This window comes from Crocuta crocuta, unplaced genomic scaffold, assembly GCF_008692635.1.
Source record: "Crocuta crocuta isolate KB4526 unplaced genomic scaffold, BGI_CrCroc_1.0 scaffold186, whole genome shotgun sequence".
NCBI classification, from domain to species: Eukaryota; Metazoa; Chordata; class Mammalia; order Carnivora; family Hyaenidae; genus Crocuta; species Crocuta crocuta.
Window position 1 is genome coordinate 3,132,785 of NW_027551569.1, and position 25,154 is coordinate 3,157,938.

A 25,154-nucleotide genomic window follows, 5' to 3' on the forward strand; every position below is an offset into this window, starting at 1 on the left:
AGGACACTTGTGGGGATGAGCACTGAGTGTTATGTGGAAACTAATTTGACAATAAACTATTTGTAAAAAAATAAAAATAAAATAAAATAAAGAAATACTTCTGTTAGCTCTGTGGAAAAAAAAATTATGCATGTTTTTCTACTACCTTGCACTTTCATGAATTTTACAGATTTTCAACAGTGATCTTGTATAACCTTAATTATAAAAAAAGTAGTTAAAACTAAAAAGGAGTAACAATGTAAAGCCCCCTCATTTTTTGTAGACATGCATCAAAATAATAAGTGCAAACCAGCATCTAAAAATCAAAATAAGAACAGTCAATGGCCAGAGCACTCCCTGGCATAGAAACACTTCCACTTTCCCGAAGTCTTCAATTTTTTTTTGTTTGGAAACACCTCTTAATTTCATTTGGCAAAAAGACATGGATCAGGCAGCAAAGATCCACAGGATAAAGGTAGGTGAGAAAACAAACTATAATTCTAGGTAAAGAAAATAAGAACAACTAGCTGCAAGAGCCAAATCAATCCCTATACCCACTGAGCTTAATCAAGTGTTATCAGAGGGACTGGAGGGAAAAAGCAATGGGAACCTCATAAAAGAAACTCAGATGAGGAAAGGCTTGACGGAGACACATTTGCAGGTATGTAACTAGCTTTGTGTACCTTCTTTGGCTGCAGAAGGCTCTTTGACGTCAGAACACCTATAGCTAGCGTTGAAGGATCTTCTCCCTGCACCTCACCAAAGAAAAACCAAACCAAACCAAACAAAACAAAACAAAAGGTCCCAAAATATTCTACACTGCAAGGGCTTTCCGGGAACTCATGCAAAGCCTCAAACCACCCCTGGAGGTTGTGACCCAACGCATGGCACATGGTGTGTTAAGTGGTCACCCTTCCTCTGCCCCACCCCCAATCTCAAAGTGCAAAGGTGAAGACAGGTAAAAACAAACAGATGATGCCCACTTAGAGTAACTGAGATTGGATCTATAATCGGCTTGAAACAATGGAGAAAAAGACAACAGATATGAGACGATGTTTTGCAATACATCACACAAAGAAGGACAGGGATTCCTGAGAGGAAGAAGACAAAGTGAGGGCTAAGATTGTGCCAACTTACAGCCTTGAAAGAATGGCAAGGGAGTAGGAGGGAGGGGTCCCTAGGCAGAGATCTGCAGATTCCTTCAGATGAAAAGAGTTAAGGGTTAAAAGAGGGCAAGGCAGCTACAATGCAAAATGACATGGGTGAATCTTAAACATGCCCTATGGAGGTGGGCACCTGGGTGGCTTAGTCGATAAAGTGTTCTACTCTAGATTTCAGCTCAGGTCATGATTTCATGATTCATGAGTTTGAGCCCCCACATTGGGCTCCACACTGGTAGTACAGGGCCTGCTTGGGATTCTCTCTCTTCCTCTCTTTGCCCCTCCCCAGCTGGCTCTCTCTCTCTTTCTCAAAGTAAACACATGAAAGAAAGAAAGAAAGAAAGAAAGAAAGAAAGAAAGAAAGAAAGAAAGAAAGGAAGGAAGGAAGGAAGGAAGGAAGGAAGGAAGGAAGGAAGGAAGGAAGGAAGGGGAAAGAAAGAGAGAGAGAGAGAAAGAGAGAAAGAAAGAGGGAAAGAAGAGAAAGAAAGACATTCCATAGAGAAAAGAGAAACAAAAGATCCCATAGTATGTGAGTCCATTGACAAAGCTCATGAATGATGATACAAACTCAAAGAGCAGCCCCTTTTGAGAACAGGAATGATAAGAGGGGCACAGCGAACTCTGTAGGAAGATGGAACTGTCCTTTATCTCAACTAGGGCACAGGCTACATGGTTATAAATGTTTGTCATCATACACATAAGATCCATGCATTTTGCTGAATGTAAATTTTACCTCAATCAAAAAATGCACTCCTCCTTGAAGAAAAACAGTTAAAAGAAAAAAATAAGGGAAGGACACCAAATTATACTTATTAGCTCTATTTTATAAGAGAAAATAAAGTAGTTGCGTATTTTTTGCCTTTGCTTATAAATAAAAATAAATATATATTGAAATAAATATAGGAAATTATAAGTCTATGTTGAAAAATACATTAAAATTGTACCTGTATGTGACTAACAAGGTAGTATAAAATTATCTTCTGTGAACCAATAGGCTCTCAGTGGATTATTGCCATCACCATCAATAAGTAACTAGCCAGGCACACCAGAAATAAATGGGCTGTAATTAAATATAAGCAATAAAATTGGTCTACGAATACAGCATCCTGAAGATAGCTGAAATGTAATTAGTGAGACTACAGATTCCAACAACTCATAATAGCGCCTGGTAAATTGATAGGACCCTGAGTCGTGGACACTATTTCTCCTTGAACCATAGGTCCAAGTATCAGCTGGGATCTGCAGAAATTAATGTTTTACCTGTGAGTCTCAGCTCATTTTTGTGCACTGTTATACAAAACAAAACCTGCCAGTAGTCCTGGCTCTCACTGAATAGTTTTTGTATTAAAATCAGTAATACAACAGATTTTGTGTTACAAAATTGTCCCTTCTTGATATCAGGGGAAATCATAAACAAGAGTGATTCCCAAGGACAACAAGCTAAAACCCACATCTATGAAACTGCTTCCAAGAATACCAGAACCATTATCCTTTCTTTTAGAAGACCCTGGGATTAACTCATCTCCTGACATCCTTTTAGCTACACTGAATATTTGTGGGTCCCGGAATCAAAAATAAATACAAAGGAATAACTTAAAGGCATTACCTTAGGTCCTACTGGTGCGTGAATGCGTCTCTTTATCTGTCTTACCTTCTGGATCTTGACTGCTATGGTACCAGGCTGCTCCTCCAGCCTTAGTGACTCCTCTGGACTCAACCCCTGCCTGCCCAGACCTAACAAATTTGCAAAATGGCACTTTGATGGAACTTCCCATCTTATTACACCAACAGATCAATCCTAATGAGGCCCTTATTTAAAATGAAGTAAAAAAGTGTAAAATATGTCCCTCCTACCAAATAACAATGTAAATAGTAAAAATTACAGTGTAATAGATACAACAGAAGTAGTCAAGCTTCATGGATAAGGTAAATCAAAATCCCTATGCATTCAGATGAATTCTCTTTAAGAAGCTTTCCTTGAGGCATTCACAAGACATCAGCGGTCCAGAGTTTAGATTTTGCAGTCAGACATAAAAATGCATCCTTGTCCCCCCACCTAAGACCTTGAGCAGATCACTTGACTTCTTCTCAGCTCCTTCATCTGTAAAACTGGGATCAGAATAATATCTACTTTCTAGGGTTGTTAGGATGACAAGATGATACAACAAATTCAGCACAGTGTTTGCTACACAGTTAAATGGTTAGGAAATAAAAGGTAATTGTATATGTGAGAGGTAGTCAAGGTAAAGAAAAAGGATTTGAAATTGAATAGATCATACTACTGTTATTAAAAATCATCCAAAATTTAGAAAAAAAAAAAGGCCAAGAGAGAGCCACACCTCCCTTCAGTATCATAGAAGGACCTTGTTTAACAAGACCACCTATGGAATACATACTTCTATGGGAAAATGTACCTTTGTTTGACATTGATATTTATGATTAATTGGACCCCAGACTCTGAGATGATTATCCTGTTGATTTTTGTTCAGTAGAGATATAATGGCAGGTAGGCAAGATAACACCAAAGGCTAGGGCTTTTGTCCTATGAGACATTCACCAGTTTTATATTTAATCTAAATATTTGATATTCTTTTAATGCCTATCAATATCCAGTTCTTCAAATATTCTTTTGTTTATATATTCTGTGTTTCCATTTTTACCATCTCATTTTTTCTCACAAAGGAGTTAAATAAACTTGGCACACATTCATTCTGTCTTTGTAGAAGAGTGAAGTTTTTAACTTCATGAAAATCATATTTGTACAATTCAAGTTTTTAACTTCTGAAAATTATATTGAAAAATAGCCAATAGTTCTATATAGGCTATCATATGCCATGTCTTAACCTTCACAATTACGAATTCATTTCATCTTTACAACATTTCTGTGAGATAGAACCTATAAATATCCACATTTGGGGGGCACGAATGAATGAATGAATGAATTAATTAACGAATGAATTCCAAAATAATATAGCTATTAAGCGATGGGATCACAATTTTTTTTTTTTTTTAAGTAGGCTCCATGCCCATTGCAGAGCCCAGGCCCAGTGCAGAGTCCAACATGAAACTTGAACTAACAACCCTGAGATCAAGACCTGAGCTATGATCAAGAGTCGGATGCTTCACTGATTAAGACACCCCAGTGCCCCCAGAGTCACAATTTCAACAGAGGCCATCCACTCCACATCAGACATCTCATTCACTATGCCATATAACATATACGGAGATTGTAATAAAGAAAAAGAAAAACAATGGAAATCAGAAGAGCTAGATCAACAGAGAATAAAAATATAAATATTTGGGGGTATGGTGAGGTATTCTAATTCTATAAGATCTAAGGATATTATAACAAAAAGGCTTATCTTAGTATTAAGGCAGAAATGCCTAAAGTGTTCAGAATTCCATAATAATAATCAAATTAACAACTAAGAACACAGAACTTCTCTCTTCCTACCCCACATTCCTATTGGGTTGTCTGTAAAGACTTGACCATCTGGTATTTTAAGCACTCTAGTAATAAGTGATGGTAAGCCATTATTATTTCAAATAACGATTAAGTGATAGCAAATCTAGTAAGAATGTGAGCATTTATGTCAGATAAACCTGATTCAGGTCCTCACTCGGCTTTTCCTGTGTGACCTTAGTATTCCCATTGTTAACATCAGGACAATAGCATTTCTTAGGGTCTTTGGGATGATTAAAGGGATGACACCCTTATAAAGGTCCTAGTAGAGTGTCAGAAACATATAAGGACTTGACAATTGTCAAATATTATTAGTTACAATAAAAACTATCACTACTTCTATTTATTAAGTATCTGTCATACTTCTTGTGCTGTACCAAACCTCCAAGAGGTTAAGTGACAAACTCAATGTCAGTGTTAAGAGTGAGAATTGGCATTTAAAGGAGTTTGATTGTAAAGCTAATTAACTTAATAGCTATGCTATCTTTTATAATTTAGTAACTTATATACATTACAAGTCAACTTTAAAAAACTTTTGGTTCATTATAATCACATTTTCAAGATAAATGTCCAATAATGGTTCCATGAAAAAAAGATTTGGACCATATTAGTCCTCATCCAGGACTCAACATGGAGGGTTCTGCCCCAAAGAAATGAGCATCATAATGTACTCTCTACTAAAGGAGATGAGAAAATCTAATAATTTGATGTGAAAAATGCACATAATGCAATGTTAAACACACTAAGGCAGAGCATAAACTTTATATAGAATGCGATCTTAACCATCCAAACGCTTAGAAAAAAGAATGGAAGGAAACAGCCAGAATGTTAACACTGGCTATAGCTTATCTCCCTCCACCCCCCTTCTTTCTTTCTATCTGCTTGCTGGAATGTTGTTCTGACCTTCTTTTATACCATATATGCTTAGGAAGGACTTATACATTTTTCAAAACTCATTTCTCGATGAAAATTTTCTTAATAACAATAGCTCTTCTTGGAGTTTCAAATCAAGGGACAGTTGACGCCTCTCCACTTTATGAGCCCTCACTACATATGGTTTATATTTCTACGGAAGTACTTCCAAGTGCATCTTTCCCCATTAGACTGTAATGTCTTTGAGAAAAGGAGTGCACCTTATTCATGATCATATCTGCAAATAAGAGATGTCTGGTAGGTGAACGAATGAATAAATGATAAAGTATCCTAAGCAGCAAATGACAATCTTAATAATGAACTTCTCAGATACGGCCTATTTGTTGGACAGGCAGAGCCTGCAAACAGAGGTAGGCATTAAACACATAACTGAAAACATGGACACATTGTAGTCTGGTATCTTTGAAAATTATCACTGTACAAATAACAACACAGACCCACAGACCCATAACTAATGCCAGTGTATCTATATGGATCCAAGAGACAGAATTAACATACCCATGTCTGTTGGCTTGTTTGTACACTAAGTAATGCGTATATCGCTCATTTTTTTCTAAAGCCTGAATGGGAAATGTGTTTTTAACAGATTTAATCAATACACTAACCTACATTACAAAAATAAATAAACCCACACAATAAATAAAAAGCAAAAGGCCAATCAATAGCCAACAGTGCAGCTTAACAGCCACTCCAGCAGAAAACTGTCTGAAAAGGCGCTTCACACTCCACTGTCTGCACGATCCACAGTTGCCTGCTATTGATTTGTTGCAAGCAAAGAACATCTATTATAACACGCCAGTGTGAACCTAGCAATTTCTCCAACAAGTAGCCCACAATATAAGACTAGCAATGTAGCCCAGGTAGCTGGCTGCTAGGGGTGGGCTGAGGACCCACATTACTTTACCCCACAAAGCTATTATAGACACCCGATTTCTAAATCCAGTAACTTGCTGTGTTTTAAGCACTCACATACCACAGGCTGTTCCACATTCACTTTTCCAGGACACCAAAGCAAGAACGAGCCCTCAAGACTGTATACAACTCAAACCAGTTGGGATGAACATGCTTAAAGATAAGTATGGTGGTAAAGATTGATGTGAGGTATTTAAAACTGCCATTTTCAAAAAGTCCCCAGAAATACCAACACATTTGTATATGTGTGGGTACATGCCAGTGACCAGGGCTTTGTGCAACGCTTTGCAGTGTTGTGTAGAGAGAAACTGAAAAACAGGTTGCATTGCCTATTGCACTGCCTACAGGAGAGGGATTCTGGATTTGCCTGATGGTGTGATGGTTACAACACACTGAAATCTCCCAGGCTTTTGGTCCTGATTTTAAATACCAGTTAGAACCCAATATCCAAAAAGAATATCTCTATAAGAACCTTTGTAAGGTTCCATTTCTTTAGTTGTTCTTAAAGTATAACCCCAACATTGTGTCATTAAGTGGGCATTCAGGTGGTATGCACCATCTGAGAAGTGAGCCCTCTCTGTTTTGAATTTTTCAGAACCAAGACTATCTTTGGAGAATATTATTTTTTGTTCTTCTGTAGATATTACTGGATCCTACAAGAACTCAAAATTACTTCTGGGATGACTTTGGCCATTATGGTTTCAAAACGGTCCTAAAAGTTACCTAAAGGAAACTCCCTGTGTATGTTGCTATTACATAAAATGGTAGAAGATCCTATCTTAAAACTGTATAAGATAATTAGCAAATCATCATGCCTGGGTATCCAGTCAGATGATTTTTGTTTTCTATCTAATACAAGAGAATAACTCAGCCACGGAGAATGCACGCCACACCTCCATAATAAGCACTTACCAGCTTTGCACACCATCTTCCTAAGACTAAACCTGAAATTCACCCCACTGCCTCCATCAACCCACCATGCTTTCACAGAAAATGATGGAATAAAGTTAAACCCATCCATGCTTGGTCTACTCATACTAAATGAAATACAGTTTCTAAATGCAAACTCTACTCACAGAGGTGATATCTATGTGACAGCACCTCAAAGTTGTCAAGCAAACAGTCAATTTGGCAAAGAGGCAAGAAAAATCAAAGGTCATAAATGAAGGAACCAATACTAGAAAAAATGTAGAAAACCCTAAAAATGCAAACATTTCTTTAGAAACTTGTAAATCATGCTCAAATATAAGTAATCTTTTCTACAGATGATGAATTGAACTGAACCTTTTATTCTGAAAAATATCAAAACCCAGCATTTTCCTATTAAACAAGCTTCTAGTCTTGGATGTGCAGTAAGAAATTGAGATGTTTTCATTTCCATTAACTAAAAACAATGTGCTATCCTGAGAAAAATCTCATGGAAAATGAGAGCTCCAAACCTTCTCTCCACCCCCCCGAAATATCCTTTGCCTTTAGACAGAATCCTCAATGAACCAATCCTCAACCAACCACAGTGTCCTCTGATGGCATTGTAGGAAATACAAAGTCTTTTAGATATATGCAACATTCTATAAAATACACTACTCCTAAAAAGTGGGTAAAGGCCAGATTTCTTTAATGACATTCCAATTATAATATCATGCTCTATTCTTTCAGTGAGGTTAAATGCAGACCACCTTGAAATACATATTACCAAAGCAACCACTAACGGCTTCTGTGTTCTTCCACACAAGACTCAATCCTGCTTTTCTCTACATTCCTTCTTCGTCATCATTCCTCTCTTCCATTCACTTGTTTTATCTTTTCCCCCTTCTTTGCAATTTTCCCCCATGGCCTTCACCAATACAAACATGAGCTTTGTTCAAATCTGCTGATGACATTGAATGAAGGTTTACTTCCTGATGCAAGCTAAGCTACCAAGAATTTGCTAACACAGGCCCAGAGAATATCAAACAAATAATTTAATTTTGAAGATGTTAGTGAGATAAAGCAGCATGGTATAACTCTAAAGGTCAAGGTTGATATAGAGAGTAAGGATCTATGATGTAAAGATGGATAGGCTGATTTTTAGATGGAACAAATTGGCCCTGATGCTAGTTCCAAAAAAGAAGTTCCCCCCAATACTTTAAATGTAGGTCACTAGATACAGAGACATCCATTGTACAACCCAACACTATGATGTATGTGGTTGATTTCATTAAAAAGTTTATTTCTGAACTTTATAGATATATCCAGTATATCTGAATTCTATATATCCTTTACATTCTGCACTTAAAATGTACTTGCTCACATTACCATATAGTCATCTAATCACAGAAGCCCTGGTCTGTTCTCTAAGAGCAGACTAGGTAAGCAGCTTCTTTTAATGACTTGGGCTCAGAGGTCTTCTACAATAAAAAATTCAACTGAATTGTTTACAGAAGGAAATCTAGAACACATTACCCTAGGCCCGGATATCTCAGAAACATTTTTGAAGGATGAGAGGTACTGCCACAAGAGAAAGCTGACATTTCCCAATCCATTCTAATACTTCATTATATATCGACAAATTGTTTCAGTCAGATAATGCAACCAGTCTTCATTCTGGACTGAGACATGATGTGCTCCTTACAAAGTCAGAAAAAAATCATAGAAAGCTAGAAAGATTCCTGGTTAATTTTTAGCAGAAAACAATGCCTTGACTGGGTAGCGGAAAGACGTATGTCAATGAGAGAAAAATATATACATACCTTCTGAAGACTGTGCATATTCACTGCAGTTAGAGTAACTTACCTTTCTGTCTTTTCTGTGTGTAGTCTCGTGCTGACCATTTTCTACCAGGAGTGGTTTGTATTTATGATATGGAATAAACTTGGGAGGATAAGAAAGCATTATACCACCATTTAGGATAAAAAGCTTTCCTAATGCATCCTACACAGGCACACTGGAGGGAAAATAAAGAGCATACACCACAATTCCCCAGATACTCTGGATGGGTCCATAACTGCCTATTTCTGAGTTAAACAGTATTTCCAAATCATAAATGTGGAAACAGGACTTTCAATAAGACCAAGTACTTGGAAAAGAACAATCTGATGTCAAACTTTCTGCAGATCCTGTGTCTTTTGCTTTACAGATAGAGATGTGTATGCTTACATTTAGAGGAATGAGAATCAAATATTTTTCTCTCTACATGGATAGAGTCCCCACTTGTTTCTCCAGGTATATCTTAAGTGACTGATGGAGCATATGAAGATAAAAAGCTATGAGAAAAACGGGAACAGACCAAGAGGCAACCACACACATGAAAAAATAAAAGTTGAGAAATAAGGATTCAAGGAAAACCAAATAAACATGATAGATATGGCATTGTGATCAGTGCCTGCTCCCACTTAGGCAACCATATGACTTTACCATTTGCTCGGATAACACCATGCATCTTTTTTATAAAACCAAGAGGCCACTGACTAAAAGTTGAGATTGTAAAATAAACTCCTACCATGAACACTACATTTAGAAAATTGGGAGATTAGCAGGACCCACTATATCATGGCTTTAAACAAATCTCTTTGCAAAAGGTATTCAGAAAACTCAAATGTTTGCTCATCTTTAAAAATAGCCATGTCAGGAAAATAACACAAAATGGAAGTGGAGACACAGATTACAGATTCCCATAGTATTGAGGTATCTCCACCATCAATTCTAGAATCACCTTCATGAAATCTGTCTTCTAGAATTAAACATTCTCATGTGCCTGAGGCATTGCTAGTACACAAGATAACAACCACCCCTCTTCCAATATGAACCACATACACACATACATACGTATAAATATACTCCTACAATAGAAATCATACATAAACAGAATGACTATGTACATATAAACCAAGTAGATATTAATATGTTTAGCTAGAGGAAATTTTTTACATTTGCAAAACACCTGAGAATGCTTTAAATATCTCTAGTTAGAAAAAATAATAGACTCTGAATATCTTCATCATTTGTAAAATCTAAGAAGTTCTCTATACTCAGAATTTTGAAGAAATAGCTACATTCCTTAAATATCCTCTAAATTCTAGACAATGAAAATGGGAAAGTCTCAAAATTGTTATCCAGATGACTTAATTAATGAAAAATTAAACTCCTTAGAGCAAAAATATTGTCTGAATTGTTTTTTGCTGCTCAGCCACACACAAACCAATCTAAAGGAAAAACACAGGGAGTAGGCAAATGGGAAAACATCCAGTAATGTTGAGCAAGAAATGCCTCTTTCCTCTTCCACTAAGAGCACCCGTCCTTTACTTTCCAAGTCTCTGTAGGAGGAAGTTGCTTACAAATCTTTCAGAAGAGCCATCCTTTTACATATTTCCCTTTAAAATTTCTCTAAGCCTCTAAACTCTGAAAAAACTCCCAAGTATAAAAAGGTTGTACTCACGGTCATTGCACTGGTTTCCAGAATATGAGGTCATGGAACAGTCACAGGTGAAGCCTTCCCACTGCTGCATACAGACCCCCTGGTTGGCACATGAATCTTCCTGGCAGGTGGTACTTGGTCCTAGCAATTCATAAGCAGGAGGGAAGAGAAGAAAAAAAGGAGAGAGAGAAGTGTTAATAATTAATCAAATTCAAAGGACTCACTTGAATTTGCTACTCTCATGCCCCCAAACATTCAAAAACACAACCACCAAAAATTTCAACTCTGTATCATGCAACAAGAGTCAGTATGTACAAAAGACCACAGCAGTGCACACTTAGCCACAAACTATCAACAGTTACACACAGAAGGGAGAGGGCTGAACACACTGTTCTCTCTTAAGCAGACTTTGCAAAAGAGCTTCATCTCTACCATCCAACTAGAAAGATACTTCATTTGGAGAACGGTCTTTCTAAATGTATAATCATAAAGCAGAAAAATTTATTCCCATGATTCTTATGAATTAAGGCATAAAAGTCCCTAAAGTTTACTTTATGACATTAAAAAATGTTTGATGATATGAAGAGGAGGAGCATAGCACAGCCAACGTGTACTGGTGTTTTGTAGGTGGTAAGTACTGGGTACTAAGCACTTTGTCTACAGTATCATATTGTGCTCCCCAGTGACATGAAGAGGTAATTATGACCATCCATTTCACAGATTAAAAGAAAAAAAAAAAAAAACTAAGCTCATGCAAATGAAGTAATTTACCCACGGTCACATATCAGGAAATGAAAGGACCCTGATGTCCAACTTAGGTAAATGATCTCTTGAGACCCAAGTTCTTAACTATATTAATTGTTTTTTAAAGGTTACTTCTCAGACCATCACTTGGGAAATTGTTAGAAATACATGTCATTGGGCCCCAGACCTACTGAGCCAGAAACGTAGGAAAGAGGCACAAATTTGTGTTTCCACAAGCTTTCAGGAAATTGTGAAGCAGCCTAAAATTTGAGAACCGGTGTACTGCATCATGCCACTGCTATAGGTTCATAGAAAAGTGTATTCAAAAGCAGTGTTCATATGCCAAATGATACAAAAGAGAAATATTTGGGAGATAGGAAGAGAATATTAGAAATTACCTTTATTTAAATTTTTTAATATTTCTATTTTTGTGTATCTTCCATAAGCAAGCACTATATAAGTACTCCATTCTCAAAATATTTTCTGGATATGAGTGAGCAATTGAAAAAGGTTAGTGATCTTTATCATAGAGATTATCATTAAAATTTCTCTTTAGATCGGCCTGGGGCCTCTCTTTAACCATCCTCTCCTTTTCATTTCTATCTTCTGCCTCAACCTTGGGATTATATATATAAACCTGCACCTTTGGAATTATCTGAGCTAACAGAAAAAAACTCCTAGAGATCCTCAGCAAAGGAGGTGAGCCCTTTGACTCATCAAATGTATTACTCAGGAGATGATGCAGTAGAAGCAGTTGACAGAGTAAGAATATATCCACTGCAATAAGTGCATATTTCACAATTTCCAAGCAAAGCCTCACACAGGCACAGAATGTTGAAATGTATGCATGCAGAGTCCTAAGGATGCATGTTCAAAAGAGATGCGTGACTACAAAGGGTTTGTCTTCTGGGTGGCAAGACATTTTGTATTTATTCATAAGGGGGGAAGCAGTACAGACCGTCACTCCTAATACAAAGCTATTAGGATATGACATGAGAAAGTTCAAGACAATTACTAACACTAGGGAAGCCGCACTGCTGCTGGGTCTCCGCAGCTCCTATATGCCATGTGGTTCCCCCATGTGGAGATGAAAGGAGGTTCATGGTCATGTTCTCAGTGGGTCTTAAACTTGAGCATTGTGTAGTACAAGTTTCATTAACAATGGCAAATCAGGACAGCTTCTTTCAAAGGATAAAAGTTTCTGAGAAGTCCACGGGGCTCCCTGACCAAATAGCTCTTACCAGACAATGGATTAGTAATTCAATTGTACTCAAGAATCAGAAACACATGGCAGTCTTTCTCTTGAAAGGCAGTAGAACAGAGAAAAACTTTGGGAAAACACAATAATTCCTTGCATGTTGACTGAATCTGAAGACAAAGGCTTTTCCATGCTTTTGCCTTTCTCTCTAACTAGGTAAATTTTCACTATTTTCCAAGGACCGGTTCTAATGCCTCCTCCATATAAAATATTCCCTAGTCATTTCAACAATTCTCCTGCTTCTTAGTGGCCACAGCACTTATTATCTGCATCATTAACATTTATGTCTGATAATATTCAATTTAATACTTTATTACACATTGTGCTGTCCTCTGCTTATATAATCCTATAATTGTTTCATTTTTTTGGTATTTGTCCCCATAAGATTGAATGCTGCCTGCTGTTAGAAATCATAATGTGCTTTGATTATATCCTTGATGCATTAAGTGTACTGTGCCAGATACAGAGAAAGCATTTTCAGTAAATGTTGGGCTGATCTGAATTGCAGCACTTTGATTTGCCTATGTCTCGTACAGTCAAAACCTGAGCATGGGTAAAATGTCTGTGCTCCACAAAGTGAGCAATCTGTCCTATTGGTTGAAGGTTGGTCAGGAACCCAGAACAGGGGGAATTATAGGTTATTTTCAAATTCCACAGGATTCGTTTCACATGCACTAAGGGGTGAGTGCCCCACAGAACCAGAAAATCCTCCAAGACTGACTATACTGTAATCCCCTCAGAAGCAAGAGCCATTTCAGTGAGGGAGGACCAGAAGAACCTGCAATGACCTCTCATTGATCTGAGAGACTACACTTGAACTTCCTAGTAAGGCTGAGGTCCTAGGGCCACTGCCCCATTCTCCAGCCTCATTTCCTACTATTGGCCCCCAGCTCATAGTAATCCCACCATCCCTTTCTCCTTCCAGTCCCTCTCTACCACAGTCCCTCTCTCACAGCGTGAGCCCCATGTCAGCAGCACCTATATCACCCAGGAGCCTGTAAGACATGCCCCTTTTCAGGCTCCACCCAGACTTATTAGATGGGGGCAGAGCTCAGGAATCTGAGCTATAACAAGGCCTCTGGGTATGCTGAGGCCTGCTCATCTCCTAGGACCTCCACTCTAACTCTTCAAGACCATCCCTATATCCCTACTTTCAAGATCCTCTGCTCTTGCTCTACCTACAGCCTGGAATGTCTTTCCTGCAGATTTCTGGTATAAAGCAAGAGCTGAGAAAATATTGTTAAATTAAAAAAAAAAGCAAAAGAACCAAAAAAGCCAAAACAAAACAAGAAAACAAAGAAGTCATTCTTTTATGACTCAAAGCCAAGTGGTTTTCTTAACTAACAATTTATCCATAAAAGTTACCAATATCATCTCATACAAGCAATTTTCTAATTGGAACCACTTTTGGGAAGAAGAGGTAGTGGTAGTGATGGTGGTATTTAATTGACCACATTTCCTCTCTTGGTTTAACTATTAAACTCATCCGATCTCACCAGATATTGAGACAAGGACTCATGTCCCCATGTAAGACAGTAAGAACTGTTGAATGAATAAGAGTTTGGAGTAGACTCTTAAGACACCTTCCAGATGAAAACATAAGCTCCTATTCTTATTTCTAACTTCATAAAGTACATTCTTCCCTGAACAGATATTTTAAATCTATATCTATTTCTCATAGATAGCAGGGTCTCCAAAATTGGAGAGAGAAAGAAAGAGAGATTAAGGAAACATACCAAAATGCTCTGAAAAAGAAAATCTGCAACAATGCTTCTAAATGCATATCACTGATGTAAAATGATCTTGTACAAATCAGAGAGAGGATATAACAATAAAATCAAGAGGTTTACATAGCACTTATCATGTGCCAGACATTGTACTAAGTGTATTTCAGATATTAATTAAATTAGTCTTCATAAACTGATAATGAATCAATTAGAAATATTAAAGAATTAGAAAACAGAAATGGTTTTCTCATGGAAGATATCCAGAACTTCAAAACTAAAGGAATTTTTTGGGGGTGCCTGGGTGGCTCATTTGGTTAAGTACGTGACTCTTAGTTTCAGCTCAGGTCATGATCACATGGTTTGTGAGTTTGAGCTCCATGCTAATGGTGCAGCACCTGGTTGGGATTCTCTCTCCATCCTTCTCTCTCTCTGCCCCTCCTCTGCTTGCTCTCTCTCTCACTTTCAAAATAAATAAATGAACTTTAAAAATTACAAAAATAAAGGAAGTTTTTACTGACGATCAAGTGGGAAGGCAAGGATTTCAAAAAAGTAAATTAAGGGGCGCCTGGGTGGCTCAGTCGGTTAAGCGTCCGACTTTGGCTCAGGTCATGATCTCAGGGTTCATGTGTTTGAGCCCCACGTCGGGCTCTGTGCTGACAGCCAGCTCAAAGCCTGGAGCCTGCTTCAGATTCTGTGTCTGTCTCCCTACCCTGCTCAGCTGTCTCTCTCTCTCAGAAATAAAACATTAAGAAATTTTTAAAAACGAAAAGAAAATTAAGATAGAACAGTTAGGTGCTTTTTTTTTTTTTTTGGTCTGTAAGGCCTCAACATAAGAAGTAGAAGAGTGAGGTCTCAAATCCAAGTTTGCCATCTCCATAGCTGAGCCACCTAACCTCTACGGATATGTGTGAGCCAGAGGATGTGTGCATGTGTGCATGTGCGTGTGCGTGTGTGTTGCCATTGGATTAACAAGAGAAACTCAAATAAGGTATTTCTAATCTATAACCAAAGATGACATTTTAATGTAAAAATGTATGGTTTTTAAGAAAAATTTCCAAACGCCATTTCAATTCAAAATTCAATTAAAAATTAACAGGAAGATCTAGTTTTGTCCAACTATATATAATATCAGAACAAAATTCTGTATCAAATGCATATTTATAAATATAACAGACATTCCTAAGATCAATAATAATTTTTCCCAAAGCATTCTTTCAAATCAGCCTAAAATTGCAAATATTCTAAGATAACATAAATTTTCAGAATTATATATTTTAGCATGTTTTCAAATTATTGTTAATAGCTTAAAACTGTACTAAACCTTTAGGAAACCCTTCTATAGACATGGTGTATACTACTATTGCATTTTATATGTAACCAATCCTCACTAAAACTGTCACATATTCTTTGGAGAAAAGGTGGCAACTTTTTTTTATAGTAGGAAGTGACAAGGCAACAGAAACATGAGTGAAAAGACTAAGCAAGTCCTCAATGCTGCTAGTACTTCAGTTTCTAACTCTCAGCTCTGTTTTTAGTTCACAAAAAAGCATCACATTGTGTCTTTTTATTTTGCTTTGTTTTCCGATGATACCTCATGGCTGCCACGAAATTCCCATCGCTCTGCCTGAACCTGGGATTGTTGTTTTCTCTGTAAGAACTGTCCCACACAGTCATTTCATGCCTGTTACTGCTAAAATCAGTACCTGCAAACTGATTCAGTCAACTCCTCTTCATGGTCTAGAAAACCAAAAGTTGACAGACTTGTCTTTTATGACTTGTAGGTGCTTGAGATAGAAGTGCTTCCTGAAGCACAGAACACTTCTACGAGAGTGCATTTTCCCTCTATTATTGCCCAGGTAGGACTTAACCAAACCTATGCTTCAAACATTCCAACTTAACATAAATATTGCTAAACCAGCACCAGCTGTCTTGGCCATATTGGGGCGGTAGGACTGGTGATGAGGGGAGTCTGGGGGGTGATACATCTGTCCTGATTCTCTATATCCATTTATCCTAAAAGGCCAAGGCTGATGCTCAGTGGTAGGCATGAGGCAAGGATAGTTTAATAATATTCATTGTCTTTAATCACAAAACATGAGGTGTTTGTCATAGGATTCAGAATCTATGACTGAATCTGAATGTGGAAGCATCTTCACAGTAGCCCTCTGTGCCAGCCAAAGTGTCTGTCTGTCCCTGACAAAGTATAGCTACGGTGGGAGGAGCCTTATGACAGTTGCCATGACTGTTCAGAGATCCCATCTGTCACCTGCAACTTTATTTTCTACTGTTGATGACTTGTCTACTTTTACATTTTCGAATTTACATTGTTTCACAGAGGAAGAAGGAGGGAGGAGTAATTGAGTGGGAAAGAATAAAAAGAAAGAATAGAAAAAGCAAGATGAATACACATAGATATATGCATATGTGTATGTTCATATATGCATGCACAAGACCATTACATCCTTTCTGAGCAATCTATAGTCTCAACTGCTAAAATATAAGGATTTAAATGCTGAGTTTTCAGGGATGGTGTTTGTAACATTAGGGACAGCCTACTTAGTTAGCTTAACATACATCTTGGTCCCTGCAGCAAAGATCCCTCTTGTTTTCAGAGTGGTTCTACATTTATAGTGTTGGGTCCTCTTGGCTTTTCTGAAGACAGTCATTTACAGACAACATAAGATTGTCATCCCCTTTAACTGGTAGAAACCCAATTCACTTCTATTTAATTTTAAAATAAGAAAGCAATGATCCTTAAATGTATCAAGTGTCCTTCACTGAGAGCTACCTGAGAAGTGAATGGTCTAGTTGACCTTATGGTAGATGTCATACCATATGGTAGAAGCCAGAGAATAGGATCTTAAAAATTATTATAAAATGTCATTGTCAGAAAGACCTAAGAGCAGCTGTGTTTCCAAGATCTTACTTTTTTGTCTTGAAGGTGGGATCTATGCCTTCCTAATGCTCAGAAAGGCATCAAAATTACACCTAGCAAGCATGCTCAGCTATTTATGGTTTCCTCTTCTCAAATGAAGGTTCAAAAATGTGACCTGGTTAGGATAATGAGTGAAATAAACTAATAATAAAATCTAACATTTTGGGGACACTAAGGAGAGCAGATGTATTATCAAAACTGCTCGAATATACTGATCATATACTGAGTATAAAATAAGTCAAGATGGGCACGGAAATTGGTTGACACCAAGATACTCTCATGAGGTCTTTATCTCCAATGGTCTTTGACCAGTTCTGTGTAGGTAAGCATTTAACAACCGCCAGCACCACAACAAAACTCTGATCTGTAACATTTCTCTAACCTGATTTCCATAATGTAAAATAATCCTACCACGGCCAATTTCAAGCTAATACATGTTACATAATGTCAACCAGCATGAAAAACTCCTGAAAATTCCTGCACTGGTAGTACCTCTAGTACAGCACTGCCCTTGATGGCTGCTGAACTGCAAAGTTGTATACTTTGTAAGTAAAGCAATTTATTCATGTGACACTTCCATGACAATGGAGGGTAGCAGTGGACGACTGCTTCTGTTGGAGTATTTGCCAAGGTGAGAGAATGTCTAGCATCATAAAATCTTCTTGCTCAATCCACCCTATTTTCAGAGGGTGCCTGGGCCATAAAGGTCAAATGATTAGATCATTTCTATTTTTTAAAATCATGAGCAGCTTGTCAAAAAGTCAATGCTGCCTCAGAAACTGTAAACTGAGGTCTTATTTTCTGATATTCCTTCTTTTCTCGGCATTGGTGTAGTGGTCTGTTGGGGTAGTAGAGGGCATTTTTTAAAAGAAAGAAGAGAGGTTTCAAAGTGTAAGCTCAAGGAAAAGACAGCTGACTTAAAAATATTTTATTTTTTTGTCAAATTTTATTTTATTTTATTTTTTACAAATAGTTTATTGTCAAGTTGGTTTCCATATAACACCCAGTGCTCATCCCCACAAATGCCCTCCTCCATGTCTATCTCCCCCCTCCCCCCCCGACACCCATCAGGCCTCAGTTTGTTCTCAGCATTCAAGAGTCTCTCATGGTTTGCCTCTCTCCCTCTACCCCACCATTTCCCCCCTTCTACTCCCCTATGGTCCTCTGTTAAGTTCCTCCTAATCCTCCTATATGTGCAAACATATGGTATTTGTCCTTCTCTGCCTGACTTATTTCGCTCAGCATAACATCCTCAGGTTCCATCCATGTTGCTACACATGGCCAGATTTCATTCTTTCTCATTGCCATGTAGTATTCCATCGTATAAATAAACCACATCTTCTTGATCCATTCATCTGTTGATGGACACTTAGGCTCCTTCCATGGTTTGGCTATTGTTGAGAGTGCTGCTATGAACATTGGGGTCCATGTGCTCCTATGCATCAGCATTCCTATATCCCTTGGGTAAATTCCTAGCAGTGCTATTGCTGGGTCATAGGGGAGTTCTATTGTTAATTTTTGAGGAACCTCCACACTGTTTTCCAGGTGAGCTGCACCAGTTTACATTCCCACCCAAAAGCAAGGGAATCAAGAGCAAAAATAAACTATTGGGACCTCATCAAGATTAAAAGCTTCTGCACGACAAAGGAAAAATATTTTGTTTTAAAGGACATTGTACAAACATCATCTAGAAGTTAGTGAAAGAGTATGACATAGACACCATCTACCATAAAGTCAGCTAGGGGACATTCTCAGACACCGTCTGGTCACCTGTGTGATGCCTCTGCATCAGAAATAGACAAGTCTGTACTCATACCGTTTGGCACAGTAAGAAAGAGGTCACAGGCTTTAAAACTCAGCTTTACCACTTACTAGCAACGTGACCCTAGGCTAGCCACTTAAATTCTCTGAACCTGAGTTTACCCATCTGTAGAATGGAGACAGAAATCATCACTATCTCATATGATGTGAAGATTAAATGAGATAATATATGCAAGCCTATAAAGTCATCTTTAAGTCACAAGGTCATGGTCGTAATGGAGACACAAAATACCAAGTCTTTAGCATATGCATATACTAGGTAAATCCTTAATAATGGGTATTATCAACTCTTTTGGAAAGGAGAATCAAGTTCTATCCATTTTAGTTGGGCAGGAGTCCAGAATCAAGACACTTTAAGGTAGTAAGTCCTAACTGCCCAGCTCTCTTGTGAGAAGCCTCTGTCATGCAGTGCTGAGGGACAGAAGGCATATTTAATTCCTGTGTCTCATTATTTCCTATAATGTAGATCATTTCTGAGGGACTGATTTCTATTAGGTCCAATGCTACATTTTACATTTTATAATGTAAAATACAATGTAATATATTGTAAAATACAATAAAACCCTTAGCTTTGGGGAAAATTAAGTGGGAAACTATACTCCTCACAGGAAAGAAAGAAAGAAAGAAAGAAAGAAAGAAAGAAAGAAAGAAAGAAAGAAAGAAAGAAAGAAAGAAAGAAAGAAAGGAAAGGAAAGGAAAGGAAAGGAAAGGAAAGGAAAGGAAAGGAAAGGAAAGGAAAGGAAAGGAAAGGAAAGGAAAGGAAAGGAAAGGAAAAAAGGTTGGAGAATTAAAATTCTCCTTATCTATTAAAAGTGCTTGATGCCAACTCTCATCTAAAATTACTTAAAATAATCTTCACATTTTTAAGGCATTCAAGCTCAATCATTCATTCACTTACTCAAGATAAAAAGAACTCAGAACTACATCTAATCAATCCTCCATACCCCACTCCACCTGCCCACCATCTGGACATTTCTAGAAAAGAAGCCATTCAACTCCAGAAATAGAGCCTTTTAAGGGGAATTATAGTGGAAGGTGGGGAAAACATATTCTTATTAATCACCCACCCCAATAAAAAGCTATTCTTTTATTTCTTATAGTCTATAACTCATTTGTTTCACTCCCAACAGGTCAAATGTAATGTTTCTGTCATAGCTGTATGACCCCTTTCTTATTTGAAATCTTTTAAGGGATATCGCTTAAAATAAAAAGGAATTCGAATATTGCTTCTAAAAGGTCCACAGACATTGTCACTCTAGTCAAGGGACCGTGAATCTCAGGGTACCTCCTGAGATTCCTAACTTGGAGAGATGCAAAGTCTGGCCTGACTCACAGCTATCAATAAAGTTCTTCCTTGACACCTTTTGTCATCGTGTGTAAACCTATCTGCTATGAAACACAGTAACATAGTCAGGAAACAATCAGGAGAAAAAGTTCATTTTCTTCCTCATTCCTCAGAGGTCTCCTCTGGGAGGGAAACATGTTTACTTCCTTAATCACCTAAAGTAACAGGTGTCAGGTTCAAGCCTCTTCCCTCAACCTTAGAATATGCTATTTCCCTCCTAACTCTGCTCTGTTTCCAGTTCCTGTCCTTCCTATCCATTCTCCACCTGGTGTCAGAGTGATCTTGATAAAATGAGAAGCTGACCAAGTCCCTGTCCTCCTCACAGAGCCTTTAGGGTAATGCCCAACTCCTCACACAAAAAGGCAGGCATCACCTGCCTGCATACTACCATTCTAGCTTCACCTTTGATCACATCTCCATGTGCAAATTATTTCAGCCAAACTGAGCTTCAGGTTGGTCCGCAAACTGGCCAAACTCTTGAATCTGTTTCTATCTGCCATGTACCTCAAATATGTTTTCCTTCCAACTTGACTCTAACTCTGCCTGGGAAATATACCCTGAGCACCTACCATGACCACACGCCCCCCTACCCCCACAGTCCAGCAGCTCTCGCCTGTGTTCACACTGCACACTCCTTCTCCATTCTAGAAGATCAGTGTTCACTCTGCATTGTCCTTTCTGGATGATCTCATTTTTATGCATCTGAAGTCAAACTATATCACACCTGTAATCTCAGTGCCTAGCTGAGTGCCTGATACATAGGAGTAGCTGAGTTCCTATTAAACTGAACAACACAATAACTGAATATTTCATTCATTAATTAATTAATTTAAAAAACTACACCACCCCAAACACAATGATAAAAGGACTCAGGCTGTTGGACTTGTCTAGATTCATCATGCCACTTCCTAGACCCCACTATTCTGCTTCTTTCTGAACACAGTTTGCCTTTACATTTCAACCTGTCTCATTTCTTGTCATATATTTTTACTGCCCTTCACACTTCATGGTAATCAGTACTATCTGTGCCCACAGGTTGTAGCTAAAAAACCAGCTGAGTAATGATCCAAACCCCAATGTCAGGAGAATAAAAAGTAAAGGGATTTACATCCTAAAGGCCTTTTGCCACAATATGGGGAAAGGGTACACTGACTCAAAATAATTATTTTTTTTAATGTTTTATTTATTTCTGAGAGAGAGAGAGACAGCATGAGCAGGGGAGGGTCAGAGTGAAAGGGAGATACGGAATCCAAAAGAGGCTCCAGGCTCTGAGCTAGCTGTCAGCCCAGAGCCTGATGTAGGGCTCGGACCCATGAACCGAGAGATTATGACCTGAGCCAAAGTCAGATACTCAACTGACTGAGCCACCCAGGCACCCCCGATGACCCAAAATAATTAGAAAAGATAGCAGGTCCTGCCACAAAGGGACTGTCCAGTCATCAAGAATGGAAGAGCATTTGGGTCAATACAATAATAACATAAACATACTGATGATTTGACTGATTCTATAAATGGGCAAGTTAAGATATTCCAAACTATTATGTCCCTAAACTTGTACTATACTTTGGTTGATAATTTATAACAGATATAGAAATCAACCAATTCTTTGTAAGATTCCTACAAACCATTTTTCCTTTGGATGGCAACTTTAAGATCATTTTGCAAAATGGGGAGCTGTTATGTAAAAAGGCCTGTGCTAGGTTCTGAGGATTCAATATCCACATGGTTCTTACCATGAAGAATAAAGTCTCAGAAGAGATGCAGTCCTCTTCTTGTATCTAATAAATCTGATTATAACAAGCTTTAACGACCTTGGATTGTCTCTTATTGTAGATCGAATCCTATCCCCTTCCCTCATTTACAGAGTGACATGCAGTAGACCTATTTTGACAATTGAACAGAATTTGTGAAGACAACAACCTTCAGTATTACTGAAAGGACTCCTACATTCTTTGAAGTTGAAAGCCAAACAAAAAGAAAAAGAAAAAGAAGGAAATAGAAAGCTATTGTACAGCTACTTTGGACTTCAAAATACTAATCCAGTGTATGTTCTTTTCATTAATTTTATTATATATCAGCATATATATGAATCTGCTAAGAAGTGATGGAAAAAAAAAAAAACAGTTACAGAAAAATGGCTACAGAGAGACCTCATTTAGTTGATGTCCACCCAAGAGATGGACACTTGTATCCATCGCCCACATAGCATACAGCAAGTCACAGCAAAGTAAACGATCTTTTAGGTGAAGAGCAGTATTTTTAAAGCCACCCTGGTAAAAACTTTTAACAAATTTTGCTAGTTGCAAACTTGCAGAACCCATACAAGGCTCAATCCCCTGCTGAACCAGCAGCCAAAAGATGTCTAAAATGCCTTCCTGATTTGCCATTCTGAGTCAAGTAGCCTGACACAACTTGACCAGTGGCCCATTACAGACTTTGGATGGAGCCTCTCTCAATGGCAGAAGGAGCAGTGACTGTGGTAGATATTCACTGGCATTGAACATGAAGGCTTTTTAAAGGGTATTCAGGATAAAACCGACACATCCTCTACCCCAAGAGTACTTTTTCCTTTAGATCACAAAACAGGAAATTAAGGTGCTCAACCAAAATCCCCGATAGGTAACATAAATCTCTAGAACATTTTAATGGCATTGATATCTTCCAAATGCCTAAAAACATTTCTTTCAAATGAGTTAAGAGAAAATGGCATTCTCTTTCATAAGGCCCAGGCCCTCAAAAGTCCTGATAAATGACCTCCCTGACCCAAAAAATTATAAATTAAGAACTCAAGAGGTCCTTTTTTCCCCCTTTTTTCTCTTTCCAAGCGTTGCCTTCCTCTAATGAATAAATTAAGAAGAGCCAACCCACCCATGGCAACTACTTGGAGAGGTGTTAACCATTTCCAGAAGTGGATTGATGCATTTGTGAGTTTCACACTACAGGATGCTGTCAAACCTCGTTAGTCCCCCCAAAAAGGAATCATGTTCCCATCCCTCAAAGGTCTTGTTTTTGTTGTTTTGCATTCATTGATCTGGGTTTTCTGCCACTGTTTCTGAAGAACACAGGGTTCAGCCCCCTCCCCAAAACTGATGCTGTCCAAGAGGTGTGACAGCTTGAAGGCCCTTAAAGAAAAGATACCAAGGGTTACACAGGGCATCTCTCAGTCCAAAGTGGTAATGGCAACAAGAACCTTCTCTACCTTGCAGGTCAGCTTTGGTCAACGCAACTTTGTTAGCAAAAGAACAGAAAAGGCGAAAACAATAACCAGAGGTTAGTAAGAGGTAGAGTAAACCAGGGCAACATTACAGAAATGAAAATACAATTGGCATAACCAACATCACTCGAACAGACAAATAAAATGCTCTACAGGTTCTCTGGAGACAGCACAGACAGGTGATGCACGGACCAGGGCAGAGCAGGCCTCGTCAGAGCCATGTCAGCAGAGCAAGGGGCAGGAGGACACTGGACTTGACAAAGCACAAGCAGTGGTAACAAGAGCCTTCCCACATCCACACAGCCAACCCCAAGGCATATGGTCCAAAAAATGATTCTTTATGAGTCAGGATAAATATCAAAAAACAAGGGTAGTGTGTGGCCAGACTGACAGACACGTGTGCACAACCAGACCAAGCCCACAAAAATAATTCTGAACATCTAGGAGGTAAGTATGGAAGAGTCGCTTGGGCGCACTCCTTGTAATCTGCTGAAAATGCCACCGGAGAATGTGGAACTGGGTGTGTGCATGAAGGTGACTTGGATCCTCCAAAGAGCTCCATTTGTTTGATTTGTGGGCATACAGCCAAACCCAAATGGCTGTGAGCAAAAAGGCACCAGACCAATGTCCTTTTTATTTATTCATGCCAGTCTTGAAATGAAGCACGTGTGTTTCTCTCAGATGTTTACCATCTGCAATTGGGCAATCGCATTTCCAGCCAATGCATGCCTCGGTCTCGCTGCAAAGCTGGCCTCAAGATAGAAAGATATATTTACCAGCTGAGACTAGAACCAGACATTATTTCAAAATCCCTAGCCCAAATTAAGAGGCTTCAAGTCACAGCCAGATGCTGGCTAGGCAGTCCGGAAATTGAGCTTAATTTCTGAAGTATATATTCTACATATATTAGAGACATAAAATCAAAACATAGCTCAAGATTTTTTTTCTTTCTTACTATAAACATTTGAGAGGCAGAGTAGGGAATTAGTATGTTTTTTAAATTCATTTTGGATTCTTTGCACTTAGATATACAAGGGAAAATAATACATTTACTTGAAAAATCATTATCAATGACTTTGACAAGAACATATGATATATCCTGGCCTATATACCCCAGATAGAGGATAAAACACATTTACCATCTTGAAGAGATGCAGCTCTTTGGTGTCAGTAACAGATCCTCATCCCCTACCTACTTATTATTCTACATACAGAAATGATAAAATCAGGAAATGTATTCCATTTCCTATGATTGCCCTGCTGCACCATA

At 38.2% G+C, this 25,154-nt stretch overlaps 1 protein-coding gene across 5 annotated transcripts in view; it reads right to left on the reverse strand.

Annotated features, from left to right (window-relative positions):
• NRXN3 (neurexin 3) overlaps positions 1–25,154 on the reverse strand; it is a 1,503,781-nt gene that overhangs the window by 788,100 nt on the left and 690,527 nt on the right. For all 5 annotated transcript variants that reach the window (XM_077750623.1, XM_077750621.1, XM_077750622.1 and 2 more), the window contains one exon: positions 10,862–10,981. In XM_077750623.1, the coding sequence (XP_077606749.1) occupies positions 10,862–10,981 (120 nt within the window). The remainder of the gene's footprint in view (positions 1–10,861; positions 10,982–25,154) is intronic.